Here is a 16670-nt window from a genome sequence, read left to right on the forward strand (position 1 = left end):
AATATTTAAACATCGAATCTTTTAATTTAGTAGAATTCAGTTAGGGAAACTTTTGGGGAACATTTCTGTTTCGCCTCCATTGTAATTTAATACTGTTGGAATTAATAACTATTATCACACATTGATCAAAAGTAGAAAAAAAAAAAAGAAGTGGACTGACATGTTCCCTTAGTTAAAACATTGAGGGGCACCTGGCTAGTTCATTTGGAACATGCAACTCTTAATCTCTGGTCACAAGTTCATGGCCCCACTGTGGGTGTAGAGATTACTTAAAAGTAAATTTAAACGACATGATCTGTAAAAAAAAAAATTTTTTTTTAAATGGTTTACAGTGGATGGTTGCATAAACAGAAACTTATGTTAAGTGTGTGTTTTGTTTTTAGGTTCGAGATGTGAGAATGATTTCTGATAGAAATTCAAGACGTTCCAAAGGAATTGCATATGTGGAGTTTGTTGATGTTAGCTCAGTGCCTCTAGCAATAGGATTAACTGGCCAACGTGTTTTAGGAGTGCCAATCATAGTACAAGCATCACAGGTAATCATTTGCTTGGTTAGGAATTTGATTAACAATCGTGTTAGAAACCTGCTGTTGCTTAGTATTACATTATAGTGTGCATAATCATTAATTATTTGAGTTAGATGTTTTCAGAACAGCTTTTTTTCCCTTAAACTTTGTTTTGGTTACTTTGATAATCATAAATTCTCAACAACATCCTTTTTTTTTTTTTTTTTTTTTAAGATTTTATTTATTTACTTGTCAGGGACAGAGGGAGAGAGAGCGAGCGAGCACAAGCAGACAGAGAGGCAGGCAGAGGCAGAGGGAGAAGCAGGCTCCCTGCCGAGCAAGGAGCCCGATGTGGGACTCAATCCCAGGACGTGTGGGACTCAATCCCAGGACGTGGGACTCAATCCCAGGACGCTGGGATCATGACCTGAGCCAAAGGCAGCTGCTTAACCACCTGAGCCACCCAGGCGTCCCATAACATCCTGTTTTAATACCTATTTCATGAAAAGACATGAGAACATGGTGTAGATTTTTTTTGATTTGTGATAATTTATTAGTTGGGGATAGAAAAACATTTAAAAACACATTTACCCTTTCTTTCAAATGGAATGATTTTGACATTTTTAATAAATTTAGTATTTTCAGTGTTTTTTAATACACACTTGTGTGAGATTTTGTAAAGCGTTAAGAGTAGTTTGAGCAGCTATTATTTCTACCATTTTTTAAAGGTAAAATGTTTTAAACTAATCTTGTGAATGTTTTCTATTTAAAATTTCTTCTGTTTAATTCCTCTTTGCTTGTACTTTATAGTAATCCAATATTGCCTTCGGGAAATAAAATTAGCGTTAGTAACATTAGTGTGTTTAAATGTGGAAAAACTGAGATGTATTGTTTTATTACATGAAAGCATTTTTAGGATGCCATTATTGATAATTTGTCACTGCTTACAAACATCTGTAGCTCAGGTGTTTTTTAATGGTGATTATAGGATTTAAAGAATATTTTCGAGCAACACATAATAAAACAGTCATTTTGATAGCTTTCCAAACCACTGAAATAAGTAATCTGTAACTCTTAAGATAATCTGGTTACTTCATCAAATTTTCATATTCTAAAGTTATGCACAAGCCTTGGAACCAGATCTGACTTGAAATTCCAGTTTTACTCACTGTTAATAAGCTGTATGTAACATTGGTCAAGTTTGTATCTTTTGTCATATCTAAAAGATAATAGGTTCTGTTTAGTGTTTTAGAAACACTTAATATTAGGTATTATAACAGTGAGAAAATAATTGTTAGGAAATGGGAAAAATTAGTTCCTTGAGTCATTTCCTGCGATGGAGGACAAATTTGTTTATTTTTACTTATTTATTTTAGATTTTATTTATCTATTTGACACAGAGAGACACAGTGGGGGGGAACACAGCAGGGGAAGTGGGAGAGGGAGAAGAGACTTCCCTCTCAGCAGGGAGCCCGATAATGCAGCTTGATCCCAGGACCCTGGGATCATGACCTGAGCCAAAGGCAGACGTTTAACAACTGAGCCACCAGGCTCCCCTGGATAACAAATTAAATGGTGTGTAGATTGTCATGAAGAGGGCTAGAGTCCTCAGATTAAAATGAGGGTTTTTTTTTTTTTTTTAAGATTTTATTTATTTATTTGACAGAGATCACAAGTAGGCAGAGAGGCGGGCAGAGAGGAGGAAGCAGGCTCCCTGCTGAGCGGAGACGACCCCTTCCCCCAATGTGGGGCTCCATCCCAGGACCCTGGGATCACGACCTGAGCCAAAGACAGGCTTTAACCTGCTGAGCCACCCAGGCGCCCCTAAAATGAGGTTTTGAGTTGATTTAACTTTAATCTCTAGGACATTGATACTCAAAATTCCTCAGTCTGTTAATATGAAAGGAAACTTGTAGAATATGAATTGATAACCATTACCTTTGAGAGAGACTTCCTTTGGAAAAAAATAACAGCTAAACTGAATGCTTTGCTCGATGTGATTTTATATTGACAAAAAAGCCCTTTTATGGCAGTCAGCCAGTTGGTGTGTACTGTACTTTGAGTAACAATGATTTTGAGAATACATTAATTTTGATGAACAATGAATTCCGTGAGACAGTCTTATTTTCCGCATTTAGTATGTCTGATATCAGGATGCATCTCATTTAGACGGCATAGTGTACTTCAGGATTGATTTCATTTTACATATGAAATGGAGTGTATGATTGCTTTATATAGGACTTAATGCTTGTAAAACTTCTAAGTTTTTATTGTGGCAAAATATGTATCTTAAGCTGGATAAAATACTGAAGATTTTGTTTAGAAAATTGGCATTTGAACCATTTTCTTAAAATTTTAATTTAGTGCCATTAATCAGTCACATGTAAATGGGAGTATTTGTCCTGTGTATGACTTAGTAAACTTAGTGTACTTTCATTACTAGCCTTTGATATTACTTGTCATTAAGCAAACTTAAAATGAATAGGATTTTACTATGATGAAAATGATTTGGATTAGGGGGACCTGGGTGGCTCAGTCGTTAAGCGTCTGCCTGCAGCTCTGGTCATGATCTTGGGGTCCTGGGACTGAGCCCCGCATTGGGCTCCCTGCTTGGCGAAAAGCCTGCTTTTTCCTCTCCCACTCTACCTGCTGTTTTCCCTCTCTCACTGTGTCTCTGTCAAATAAATAAAATCTTAAAAAAAAAAAAAAATGGCGCCTGGGTGGCTCAATGGGTTAAGCCTCTGCTTTCAGCTCAGGTCATGCTCCCAGGGTCCTGGGATTGAGCCCCAAATCCTGCTCTCTGCTCAGCAGGGGGCCTGCTTCCCCCTCGCCCTCTGCCTGCTTCTCTGCCTACTTGTGATCTCTCTCTCTCTGTCAAAAAAATAAATAAAATCTTAAAAAAAAAAAAAAGATTTGAGGGGTGCTTGGGTGGCTCAGTTGTTAAGCGTCTGCCTTTGGCTCAGGTCATTATCCCAGCATCCTGGGATTAAGCCCCACATTGGGCTCCCTCCTCAGTGGGAAGCCTGCTTCTCACTCTCCTTCTTTCCCTGCTTGTATTCCCTCTCTTTCTGTCAAATAAAATCTCTAAAGAAATGATTTGGATTAGTGCTCTGTGATGTGCATTTTGTCTTATCTAACTTGCAGGCAGAAAAAAACAGAGCTGCAGCAATGGCGAACAATCTACAAAAGGGAAGTGCTGGACCTATGAGGCTTTATGTGGGCTCGTTACACTTTAACATAACTGAAGATATGCTTCGGGGAATCTTTGAGCCTTTTGGAAGGGTAAGTCCCATTATCTTCAATGATCCTTAATAGGTTCTTCTTACAATATAACTGCATAATAATTCTGTGTATCTACTTCGGCATGTTTTAATAAGGTTAATAGTAAGATGGGAAAGAGTGCTTCTGAGAGGGTTTGTGGCATCTTAGATTAAGGTAGTATCTCTGAAAGAAGGGTGACATTTGAAGATCAAGAATCTTTTAGTGTCGTCATTCATAATGCTGCAGTGAAACGCGTAGAGTATTAGAAGCATCATTTTTTTTTTCAAGTCAACATGAGTGATGAGAGTCTCCGTGCATTTGGAACGAGAGATTTTGTTTTCCTTGGTTGGGTCTTCGGGGGAGGGTTTTTTTTTTGGTTTTTTTTTTTTTGTTTTTTTTTTTTTTAAGTTTTATTTATTTATTTGACCGAGATCACAAGTAGACAGAGAAGCAGGCAGAGAGAGAGGAAGGGAAGCAGGCTCCCTGCCGAGCACAGCCCGATGTGGGGCTCGATCCCAGGACCCTGGGATCACGACCTGAGCGAAGGCAGAGGCTTTAACCCACTGAGCCACCCAGGCGCCCCGGTTTTTGGTTTTTTAAGTACAATCTAGCTTACTAATGTGGGTGCCCAAACTCATGGCCCCAAGATCAAGAGTTGCATGATGTTCTGACTGAGCAACCTAGGCACCCTCTGTTGATGTTCCTCGGATGCTTGTTTTTTGGCCTTACGGAACATTAAGGGGTATGTACAGAACCTTTTTTCTATCTACTCAATTAAGTAGTTAGACTGTTCCTCTTCAGTTGGTCCTCATTTTATCATGACATTTTATTTTAGAATAAATGTTAATAACAGTAGGTTGTACTGTAGTTTAAAATATTCATTATGTGGCCGTGAATAAAAATGTTGGTAACTGTTAATACTGCATCCACTACTAATTTTCATTTTCCTTGGATAATACTTTTTCACTATTTCCATTCAGCCCCTTTGTTAAACTGTTTAAAGAGTGCGTAATGGTAAAAGTTGGGTGTTGAGTGTGGGCTTTTTATTAAATTAGAAATGTGCACACACTTCTCATACAAATCTTTTTTTTTTTCTGGTCAGTGACTGCAAAGTTAATGCATTCCTGAAATTACCGGACATGAAGAAATAGAGTACATCCATGCTGTATTTTAATTTTTTGTGCTGTGTATGAACAGCTATATGGAGATACTGTGGTGTACACAAACCATGTACTTCACCTGCTTCAAGTGAACAATTCATTGCCTTTTAAATGGCTACCCAGAGTTGTGCAGTGATCATCTACATTCAGGGTTGATTTTATTCTTAAGATTTTTTAAAAGATTGATTTATTTGGGAGAAGCAGGGTTGGGGACAGAGGAGATAGTTTCAAGCAGATTGAGTGTGGAGTATGACGCAGGGCTTGATCTCGAAATCATGAAATCATGAGCTGAGCTGAATCCCAAGAGTCAGGCATGTAACTGCCACCCAGGTGTCCCTGTTTGTAAGATTTTTATTTTTTTATTTTGTCTCTCTTGAATTTTGTATTTGTCAGAGAGTGTGCATGCACACAAGCTGGGAGAATGGCAGGCTGAGGGAGAATTATGCTCCCCCTGAGCAAGGAGTCTGTGGGACTCCATCCCAGGACTCAGGGGTGGGATCATGACCAGAGCCAAAGGCAGATGCTTAACAGATTGAGTCACCCATGTGTCCCAAGATTTTTAAGTAATGTTTACACTCACTGTGTGACTTGAACTCAAAACCATGAGACCATGAATCTCATGGGCTATTGACTGAGCCAGCCAGGTGCCCCTGTTTTAGTTATTCCAACATCTTGGACAATTTGTCATGTCTGATACTAGTGGGAATTTGTGTTTTTAGCATAATGGAAAGAAAACAAAATGTTAATTTCTAACACCTGATTGTAGTTTACAAAGGACTTCTGGTTTTTAGTGGTGGTGTTGTTTTTTTTTTAACAGACAGATATCACAAGTAGGCAGAAAGGTAAGCAGAGAGAGAGGAGGAGGAAGCGGGCTCCCTGCTGAGCAGAGAGCCCCATGTGGGGCTCTATCCCAGGACCCTGGGATCATGACCTGAGCTGGAGGCAGAGGCTTTAACCCACTGAGCCACCCAGGCGCCCCAGTGGTTTGTTTTTGAGGCAGAAGATTGTACTTTTTATTCCGCAGTGCCTAACTTCTTGTTTGAGAAGCATCTAGGTTTTCAGAAGTACTTTTGGAGATGGGTTGAGATGATTTGTTTTTGTTTGGTGAGGGGGGGACTTTAAAATCACGTTTCAAGGAATAAAATGCTTTGATTCCTCCTTTGCAGTTACATAATAATTGTTTTTATTTTTTAGATTGAAAGTATCCAACTCATGATGGATAGTGAAACAGGTCGATCTAAGGGATATGGATTTATTACGGTAAGCAATTACTATTGTTAACATTATGATTTAAAATTTGATTGATTGAATGACTTTAAGGTTTTAGACCAAAGTACTATAGTAATACTTCATTAGTTATTGATGGTGGTAAAGGGTGCTTGGTTCTTTTTTCGAATGGTTTAAAATAGTTTGCCTTCAGTAGCCATGTATACCAAATGTTGATGCTTGCTTAGCCAGTTTTCTCTTACCGTGAATATAGTTAATTTGTATAGCTGGTATCCACGAGATTGAAATTTATGACCGCATTATGAGGTTTTTTTGGTCTGTAATACTTTTTGTGATATTTCTGGCCGTTGAATGCAAGTGTCTTGATACTCTTTTTTTTTTTTTTATAAATGAATTTTATTTTATTTTTAAAATTATTTATTTGACAGACAGAGATCACAAATAGGCACAGAAGTAGGTAGAAAGAGAGAGAGGAGGATGCAGGTCTCTGAGTAGAGAGCCTGATGCGCGGGGCTCAATCCCAGGACGCTGGGACAATGACTCAGGAGCCAAAGGCAGAGCCTTTAACCCACTGAGCCACCTAGGTGCCCCGATACTTTTTTTTTTTATTAACACAGATTTTATTTGTGTGTTTATTTGACCGAGAGAAACAACAGCGAGAAAAAGGGGACACAAGCAGGGGGAGCGGGAGAGGGAGAATCAGGCTTCCCAGTGATCAGGGAACCTGGATGCAGGGCTTGATCCCAGGACCCTGGGATCATGACCCAAGCTGAAGGCAGACGCTTATCGACTGAGCCACCCAGGTGCCCCATGTCTTGATACTCTGTCTTACTTTTTTATTATATGGATGCATCTCACAACCATGATCAGGGTGGTCCAGTTGGGTTAAGCATTTGTCTCTTGAATTCATCTCAGGTCCTGATCTTAGGGTCCCAGTGCATTGGGCTCTGCACTGGGCATGGAGTCTGCTTGAGATTCTGTCTTCCTGTCCTACTGCTCTTCCCTGTGCTCACACACGTGTGTTCTTTCTAAATAAATAAGTAAATGAAATCTGAATAAAGGTGTTGTCCAACCATCTTAGCCCATTCCCTGATTAGGGTGTTGGGTAGCAGCTGGAAAAACTGAGTGGAAGTGCCCCTTTAAAAGTAAACCCTCCTATGTTCTATTTCCTGATGCTATTTAATTACATAGTAGAGTTTTTCAGATGTTTAATGTTTAGAACTTTGGAAAGTTCTGAGAACTGCTGTTCCTAGTGTAAAATGCAGGTAGATTGTCACCATTGCTGCAGCCATAGGGAAATAAAATTTAAATATAGACAGGTTCAGTTCTCTTGTTCTTTTTTTTATTTTTAGATTTTATTTATTTGACCCTGGGGGTGGGGGCAGGCTATAAGTGGGAGAGGGAGAAGCAGGCTCCCTTCTGAGCAGAGAGCCTGATGGCGATGCAGAAGGCAGAGGCTTAACCCACTGAGCCACCCAGGCAAACCCTGCCATCTGACTTGATTTTGGCCCAGGTCATGGTCTCAGTGTCATGAGAGCCGTCCTTGCATTGGGCTCCACACTGGGCATGGAGTCTGCTTGAGACTCTTTTCCCCTCTCTTCTCTCTAAAAACAAACAAACAGACCTGTTTTTTAATGATAGAGAAAGTTTTATTGGTCATTTGGTTATTTTTATTCGTCTTTATACACTGGTGGAAGGAGAAAAGTTTACAAAACTGTTAGTATGGGCATTTGGGTGGCTCAGTTGGTTGAGCCACTACCTTCAGCTCAGGTCATGATCCCAGAGTCCTGGGATTGAGTCCCATATCTGACTTCCCCTCCTGTGGGGAACCTGCTTCTACCTCTCCCTTTGCCTGCCACTCCCCCTGTTTGTGCAGGTGGACGTGCACTTTCTCTATCAAATAAATAAAATCTTATCAAAAACTGTTAGTAACTTTAAAAAAAAAAAGATTTTGCTTGAGAGAAGAGGAGCAGGGGGAAGGGGGAGGGAAAAGGCGACTCCCTTACTAAGCAGGGAGCCCAATTTGGGACTCATTCCCAAGACTCCAGGATCATGACCTGCCCCTATTAAAAACATCTTTAATAAATGAAACAAGATGGGATAGGGAGGGAGACAAACCGTAAGAGACTCTTAATCTCACAAAACAAACTGAGGGTTGTCGGGGAGAGGCGGGTAGGGAGAGGGTGGTTGGGTTTTGGACATTGGGGAGGGTATGTGCTATGGTGAGTGCTGTGAAGTGTGTAAACATGGGGATTCACAGACCTGTACCCCTGGGGCTAATAATACATTATATGTTAATAAGAGAAAACATTTTTAATATCCGCTATGTGTGAACTGTTGGCTATGATTTAGTTATCTATGTACAAAGCTTAGATTATTTTAATTTACATGGTTCTGCTGTGTGTTCATAAATGTTTGTAAGTATCTGTAATTTTTTCTTTCTCAGGAGAAAATGTTTTGAATCATACTGATGAGATACTAAGCTATGGGATTTTTGGGAGGTTGTTGTCATCATTGTGTCGTGTCATGTCCCCCCACCCCCAATTAAAAATGAGAATTAGTGTGCAACTAAGTGTGTGTTTGCATCCTGGGAATTAAGAATTTCCACGATTTAAAGAAAAAAAATATTTTTTATGATTTTATTGGCAATAAAATGACCCACAATGTCGTATTAATAATAGCTGAGTGAACTTTTAATTTTTCTATTTAAAGATTTTATTTAGTTATTTGACAGCACAAGCAGAGGAAGCAGCCAGTAGAGGGAGAGGCGGGTTCCCCGTTGAGCGTGGAGTCTGATGTGGGACTCCATCCTAGGACTCTGGGATCATGACCTGAGGCTGAAGGCAGTGTACTTAACTAACTGAACCACCCAGGCACACCAGTAGCTCTTTTTTTATGGTAGGAAACAGCACCATTTTAGTTTATCTGAGCACATTAAAAAGAGTTTTGATGTTAGGAAAATTACTTCATATGCTCTTTTTTTTTTTTTTTAAAGATTTTCTTTATTTATTTATTTGACAGAGATCACAAGTAGGCAGAGAGGCTGAGCAGAGAGCCCGATGTGGGGCTCGATCCCAGGGCCCTGGGATCATGACCCGAGCTGAAGGCAAAGGCTCCAACCAATCGAGCCACCCAGGCGCCCCCTGAATTTTGGTGTCATTTCGTAATACCTTGCTGTTCAAACCATCACATTAACAGAGCTAATTTGAATGAGTTTGTGATCTGATCATATAGGTTTTAACTTAAAGCTAGAAATTCTACTTTGCCATCCACCCACTTGTGTAATTATTGAATAGACTAGACTTAATAAGTAAGCATTTCTTTACTTTAGGTATATACATGAACTTACATACTGGACTTTTTACTTTCACCTTTACTTCAATTACAGTTTTCTGATTCAGAATGTGCCAAGAAGGCTTTGGAACAGCTTAATGGATTTGAGTTAGCAGGAAGACCAATGAAAGTTGGTCATGTTACTGAACGTACTGATGCTTCCAGTGCTAGCTCATTCTTGGACAGTGATGAACTGGAAAGGACTGGAATTGACTTGGGAACAACTGGTCGTCTCCAATTAATGGCAAGACTTGCAGAAGGTAAGTTTTCACATGTGTTGTGAATGATTTATTGTGAATATGGTAATGAGTAAGGTAACCGACACAGACTAATAAAAAATATTTTTTTAAAATTTTGTGGTTGACCTTCTTATTCTTGGGTGGTAAATGCAATTTCATAGATGAGGCTACTTTTAAAAAGTTCTATTGGAATCTACTTTGTGGTGGTGCCTTTTGAGTGCCACAGCATACATTATAGGATTCGTTTTGCTTTCTTAATGATATTTATATCCCCGGTCGCCCGGATTACAAGTCTTGCTTGTAAATACTTCTAGTGAAGTAACTTTGGTAGTAGTAAGCACCCAGAAAATTGGGGTTCTCTACTCTTAACATAGTAAGGACTGTAAGATCTCTTTTCTTTTACACAGGTACAGGTTTGCAGATTCCACCAGCAGCACAGCAGGCTCTACAAATGAGTGGCTCTTTGGCATTTGGTGCTGTGGCAGGTAGGAATTGAATCTTTTCTAATTTGAAATCATTGTTTTTCACCTAATTCGAAAATTTGCCAAATTTTTGCATTTAAAAGGACTTACTGAGAATTCAATTCATCAAGTACTTTTTAGCCTATAAATTTAAAGGAAATGGAAATACAGAATAGAATTATTCACTAATAATAATAGGCTATCAGGGCATTTTCTTGAACCCTACGTACCATTTTTAGTTGGAATTACCTGTTAGACCTTTGTAAATCCATAACTTTTCTTAAATACTAAATGTATATTGTTTCAAGAAATGTTTCTTTGTAATGTTTGAGTTGAGAAAACTATTAGGGGCCTTTAAATCAAGCTTTATGTAAAATAATTACAATACCAAGAGTGCTTTCGTCTAAACAGTACATGGTATTTTGAGATTTTCAGTTAGGGGAATGGGAGCTCATGAACAGGGCAGGAAAATAGAGAAGCAATGGTTTATTGTAGTTGTGTAACAAGGGGTTTGGTTTATGATAAACATTGTTTTTGTTTGGCTTAAGTTCCTCAAATTTCCTTTTATAAACCTTGATGCTAATCAAAACCTGTCAGCCAGAGTAGCATTTAATTTTGAAATGTTGAAGAACTTGGTTTTAGAACATGTAAGAAGAACCATTTGTATTTTGGACCTTGGAAGACAGGAAATCTATATCCCAAGAAAGTATGGCACTTTGTAATATGAATACTACCTACAAAGTGAGACTCTGTAACTGACAGTTTGTAAGTTTAAGACCACAGTACTGCGTCTGAATATACATAAATGTCCATGATTGATTCCATGGACCTTTTTATGTAGTTGATTGATTTATAATTTCCATTTAAATCAAAAGCTTATTAATTAAAGGAGAGAATCTTTTTGCTTTTCTATTTTGTTATTAAGAGAGAAGGGCCTTCTCACTGTTTCCTTTTTAGTGGATCTCCACACGTTTGTAACTTTAGAAAATCTGCCTTTTCTGTTTTTGTGTTTCTCCTGTCAGATTCTATTATTTATTTTGAAATCTGATAGGTATTTATAAAACTTTTGACAGAACCAGGGTGCCTGGGTGGTTAGTGGGTTAAGCATCAGTCTCTTGATTTCAGTCAAGTCATGATCTCAGGGTCGTGACATCATCCCCACATCATAGATTCTGCATAGGGCATGGAGTCTACTTGAGATGCTCTCCCCTTCTCTCTCTGCCCCTAGCACTTAACACTGTCTCTCCCTCTCTTTTCTCTCAAGTGAATCTTTTTTCTGATAAAACCACACTACCTTGTCTTTATGGGAAAAAATCATAACCATTAATGGACTTCTGTGTTTTGAGTCACTGGAAAACTCCCCCAAGTATCACTAAATTGTTTTGACTCTATAAACAAGTAATAGACATTTAATTGCTTGAGTCACCAAATAGCCAAAGAATGCCACTTGGTTTAATCAAAGACATTAGGGAACCCATCCCTTCCAGAAATGGAACTCAGTCTATGCTTTTAAACTTGCTATTTAGGGACACCTGGGTGGCTTTTTCGTTAAGCATCTGTCTTTGGCTCAGGTGCTAATCTGGGCGTCCAGAGATGGAGCCCCATAATGGACATCCTGCTCAGCAGGGAGCCTGCCTCTCCCTCTCCAGCTGCCCCATGCTTGTGTTCTCTCCTTTGCTTTCTCTGTCTATAATAAAGTCTTTAAGTCAATAAATAGACTTGCTATTTAATCTAAAAACTAACCTTATATTGCTTCCCATTGTTCACATCATTCTTTTAATAATTTAGAAAATGCTGGACTGTTTATCATGTTCTAGTTATTTCACTAGAGGGTAGTGAATATTTGTCTGCTGTCTTTGGGGATTTGGTGTAGTAACATAGGGTTTGTTTCTAAACAATCTTACGTTATATCCTGAGTGCGGTATCAAATATGTTGATGTTCTTCATAAACAGTATCTTCACCTAATTGAAGATTTTTGAAAATTAGACATTCTAACTATCCTTAGCCATTATTTCTCAATGCATGATGTATGGCTACACCTTCTTGGGTACATTTACTGTGCAGTTCATAGTTAAGGCGGGCTAATTGTGATCAACTAGAACTCTGTAAAGGTGTATGTGGATTGGCGGAGTAGCCAGTTATCTGTATTTGTTATATTCACCCTTACTAGTGTTTATTGAGATGATTATAAAGTTTGATTCTTTCTTCTTAAAATTCCCATAGATTGTTATTGCTACTGAATTAATAATCACTCAATTTGTAGGTAAATATTTACATTAACTCGGTATTTTTCTCCTGATAGTCATCATTAAAATCTTACTTCTTGTTGAAATGCTATAAATTGCTTTTCAGTGTGTCCAAAGCCCTTTCTCCTAAGTTCTTTAAAGCTGTTTTTTTTTTAAAACCAAGGGTGAATCTTTATCCACTTTATTTTAGAAATTTAAGAAGTTGTTCCTAAAATAGAGTCCTTTATGAATCTTGTATTTTGTTTCCTAACTTGTTACAAATGACCTTTAAAATCATTTTTGAAATCTTGATAGGGATTTACATACCCTTAAAATAGTGTGTGTTTGTTGTTTTTGTTTTTTTTTTTTTTAAGTTTTCATTTATTCATTTATTTAAGTAAACTCTGCATCCAGTGTGGGGCTTGAACTCACAACCCTGAGATCAAGAGTCCTGTGCTCTTCTGACTGAGGCAGCCAGGCATCCCTTATGGTAGATTTTTTTCCCTACTGTATGGAAAGAAAAGACAAATTGTGTTATAAAGTTTGACAGTGTTTCTATGGTCATATCTTCACGTTCCTTCAGTCTATACCAGTTACATTTCTTGAACTCCCTCAGATACCAGTTTTGAGCCCCTAGGACCCAAGTATATTTTATCTCAGCATAACTTGTGGTGCCAATCCCTTTTCCTTTTTGCCCCACCTTTTGAGATTCTATTTTTAAGCAATATCTACATCCATCGAGGGGATTGAACTCATAACCCTGAGTTGGGAGTTGCACTGTCCACTGAGCAAGAAGGTGCCATTTTTGCCCATTTTAAATTTTTTTTCTGTACTCAGGAAGACACCTAGATGATGATAACGTGTTACAGTTAAATCACGTTAATAAAAATTAGGTTACTGGATCTAAATAATTTTTTTTAAATCTTTTTTTTTTTTTTAAGATTTTATTTATTTATTTGTCAGGGACAGAGGGGGAGAGAGTGAGCGAGCACAGGCAGACAGAGAGGCAGGCAGAGGCAGAGGGAGAAGCAGGTTCCCTGCTGAGCAAGGAGCCCGATGTGGGACTCGATCCCAGGACGCTGGGATCATGACCTGAGCTAAGGCAGCCGCTTAACCAACTGAGCCACCCAGGCGTCCCTAAATAATTTTTATGTTATGTATTTTCATAGTTTTTAACTTCAAGATAGCACACTTTTTTTTTTTTTTTCCCATTTAGATTTGCTGCTGTTTTCAGTGCTAAGCAGCTTTCTGTTAACTTCACTTCCCCTGGAGAATTTAATGATTATATGGGGAAATACACTGGTAAACATCCCCATTCTTCTTATTTTTGATAGTGACTAGATGATTGAATTCTTCTTGTATTTCATAGATTATAGTAATCTTGGTTAAAATTTCTGCTTCATTAAATTTCCATACTATGCCAGGAAACTAGATCTGATTAAACTGTCATCTTCTCAGCCAGAGTTGAATATCCCAAGTACTTGGAATTGAATTCTCAAGATCAGGGTTTTCATGGATTTTCTGACCGGTGTGCTTCCCTTTCCCCATTTCCCATTATTCCCATGTGAAGAGTAGTATGTGGAATACATAGGAGATGTGGTAGAGTACCAGGAGTAGGAGGACAGAGGCATAAGAAGTCCTAGGATAGGAGGAAAGAAAAAGGCCCCAAAGCCTTGTCAATGAGGAATGGGGAAGGAGGTTTGGCTGCCAGGTTTTACTAGAAGTTTATTTTGATAAACCCTGCTATGTAGTCCTCTTTTATTAATGCTTTCCTGACATTTACCCTGTTAGTTGAGGCTCTTCATTGTTCCTGCACTGAGCTGTAGAATTCTCTTTTGTTATAGATTTGCAAACAAGACTTTCTCAACAGACTGAAGGTGAGTTGAGCTTTTTATTTGTCTTTGAAATAGATGTCAATGTAGTAAGACATAGTTGTTATATCACTTGTTACATTTTGGATTTTGGATTTTTTTAAAGAATGACATAATATGGTGTATATACATTAAGCCATCTATTAATGTACATTTCAGTTGGCTTAATCCAAATCATTAGAGTTCTGAGGAACAAAATTTAAAATGTCTGTGCATGTGCATTTGTTGCTTACTTTGGGATTATCTTTAGTTTTGTATGCTTATCTTTGTGTTCTGATTGTTTTGTGTAGAAGTCAGAAAGTGGAATTTGTTGTTTCAGCACATAAATCTTTCAGGAGTCTGAACTTAATTAACGTAAGGTTAAGGACTCTAACTTTAGGGATTTGTATTAACAGTACCAAGCAATGAGGCAGTTAGCCAGAACTAAATTGCATGCATATTTCAAAGATTGAAATAATTATTTCTAAAGTAGGCTATTTTTTCTTGTTTTTGATTGCCAAATCTCTGCCATTTGTTTATAGTATTTTGCTGTTGAGCTAATTCAGTATCCCATCTTTCATAGGTTGTACTTAAAAGTTGTTTAGGAGAATGATTCTATATGAAAATATCTACCGTGTTCCGTGATAGGAATTAAATGTGTATTTTAATTTTTTTCCAGTAAGTGAGACAGTTAACACTCAATTCTTTTTTTTTTTTTTTTTTTTTTTGCAACAGATTTTAAAAAGTATAAGTAGTGGATTTTTCTATTCGCTATATTTCTGTGCTGAATTCATTGTGTTCTGCGTTCATCTAGGTGGAGCTGGAATGTTCCTATCATATATTTTCTAAATTTTTGTCCTAATTCATTTAAGAAAATGGAAAAAAAATGAAGTAGTTCTCAGTTTTATAATAAGCTAGTGTATATTTTCAAGAATATTTCCATTTGTTTATGATAAAGTACACAGTGGGTCTCATTTTTATATTCGTTGTAACATAAGCATGGTTACATCTTCACCCTTTCTGAATGGAATATGACATGTTAGCTTTTTTTTAGCATTTATATTTCCATGCAAAGCTTCATGAAAGAATAAAAATGTCTATTGAAGTAATAAAGTAATAAAAGGGGCAAAAGGCACTTTTGTAATTTAATCGTTTTTTATGATGCATTTCATGCATGGCCCTAATTTTTATTCAGTGGAATAATATCTGATATTTCCTCAGGTGATTGTTAATTTTAATTACCATAATTTCTAATGCACTGTTTTATCCTTAGCTTTGTTTGTTGTTATATATTGGAATGAAATTTGGTCAAATATATTGATTACGGTGAGTTCTGTAACAGCTACTGATAATGTTTTGTGAATCCCATATAAAAGCAGTGGGGCAGCCGTTTCGGACAGTGCTCTCACTTCAACCCTAAAACCAGTGTGGGTTTTCAGTGTTCCTCCTGGATATTAGTGTCTTAGTAGTATAACAACATATATCGCATTTTTAGTGTTTCTTGTGCTGTGACCTAGTCATTTAAAAAATACTCCTTTGATTTCGAAATAGGGTTTATATTCCTGGATATTAAATTTTAAATGGATGGTTTTCTGCATCTTCTCTGTTACAAACAGTCCTTTTATAATATTTATTTAAAAGAAAATACGTAAATATATTCATGGGCAAAACCAAAAGATGGTATTTTCATCGTTCCCTGCTTCTTAGGGTATAAACTCAAGCAGTTCTACAAAATCAATCTTCTATTTTATCCTTTGCCTTTCTGGATTGATTTTTAAATTTGTCTAATTGAATGAGTTCTGATTACACCTAAAGGTTAATTTTCCTTCTAAAAATAAAATTTCCAACTGAAGATTGGCTATTTCAAATGTTCGGTTGTTTCACTTTTCTGGCAACTCCAGTTGGGTACCATTACATGCTTTGATTGCATTATTAAGCAAATTAGGGAAGTGACTTAACTATCCTAGTTTCACAGTTGGGATTTAGAGGGGGTTTTGGTTTTATTTTATTCATCAGGGCTATTCTGATGCATTTTCCATGAAGCTAATTTCTCTCTCTCTCTCTCTTTTTTTTTTTTTCTTCTTTTTTTTTAGCTTCAGCTTTAGCTGCAGCTGCCTCCGTTCAGCCTCTTGCAACACAGTGTTTCCAACTTTCTAACATGTTTAACCCTCAAACGTAAGTAATATACTTTGGTCAAGTTGGAAAAGGGGTATATAGGGGTGCCTGGGTGGCTCATTGGGTTAAAGTTTCTGCCTTTGGCTCAGGTCATGATCCTGGGGTCCTGGGATTGAGTCCTGAAGGGGGGTCTCTGCTCAGCAGGGAGCCTGCTTCTCCCTCCCTCTCTGCCTGCCTCTTTGCCTACTTGTGATCTCTTTCTGATAAATAAATAAAAACTTAAAAAGTAAAA

The 16670-nt window shown here is 37.7% G+C and overlaps 1 protein-coding gene across 5 annotated transcripts in view; it reads left to right on the plus strand.

The window, feature by feature from the left end:
- The window catches only part of RBM39 (RNA binding motif protein 39), a 33482-nt gene that overhangs the window by 12984 nt on the left and 3828 nt on the right, over positions 1 to 16670 (plus strand). For 3 of the 5 annotated variants that reach the window (XM_032858758.1, XM_032858757.1, XM_032858760.1), the window contains 7 exons: positions 384 to 536; positions 3651 to 3788; positions 6122 to 6187; positions 9543 to 9747; positions 10134 to 10211; positions 14240 to 14290; positions 16357 to 16438. In XM_032858758.1, the coding sequence (XP_032714649.1) occupies positions 384 to 536; positions 3651 to 3788; positions 6122 to 6187; positions 9543 to 9747; positions 10134 to 10211; positions 14240 to 14290; positions 16357 to 16438 (773 nt within the window). The remainder of the gene's footprint in view (positions 1 to 383; positions 537 to 3650; positions 3789 to 6121; positions 6188 to 9542; positions 9748 to 10133; positions 10212 to 14239; positions 14291 to 16356; positions 16439 to 16670) is intronic. The other 2 variants (XM_032858759.1, XM_032858761.1) reach the window with 1 other exon arrangement.

Source organism: Lontra canadensis, unplaced genomic scaffold (assembly GCF_010015895.1).
Source record: "Lontra canadensis isolate GAN:19392208 unplaced genomic scaffold, GSC_riverotter_1.0 scaffold16, whole genome shotgun sequence".
Lineage (NCBI taxonomy): Eukaryota > Metazoa > Chordata > Mammalia > Carnivora > Mustelidae > Lontra > Lontra canadensis.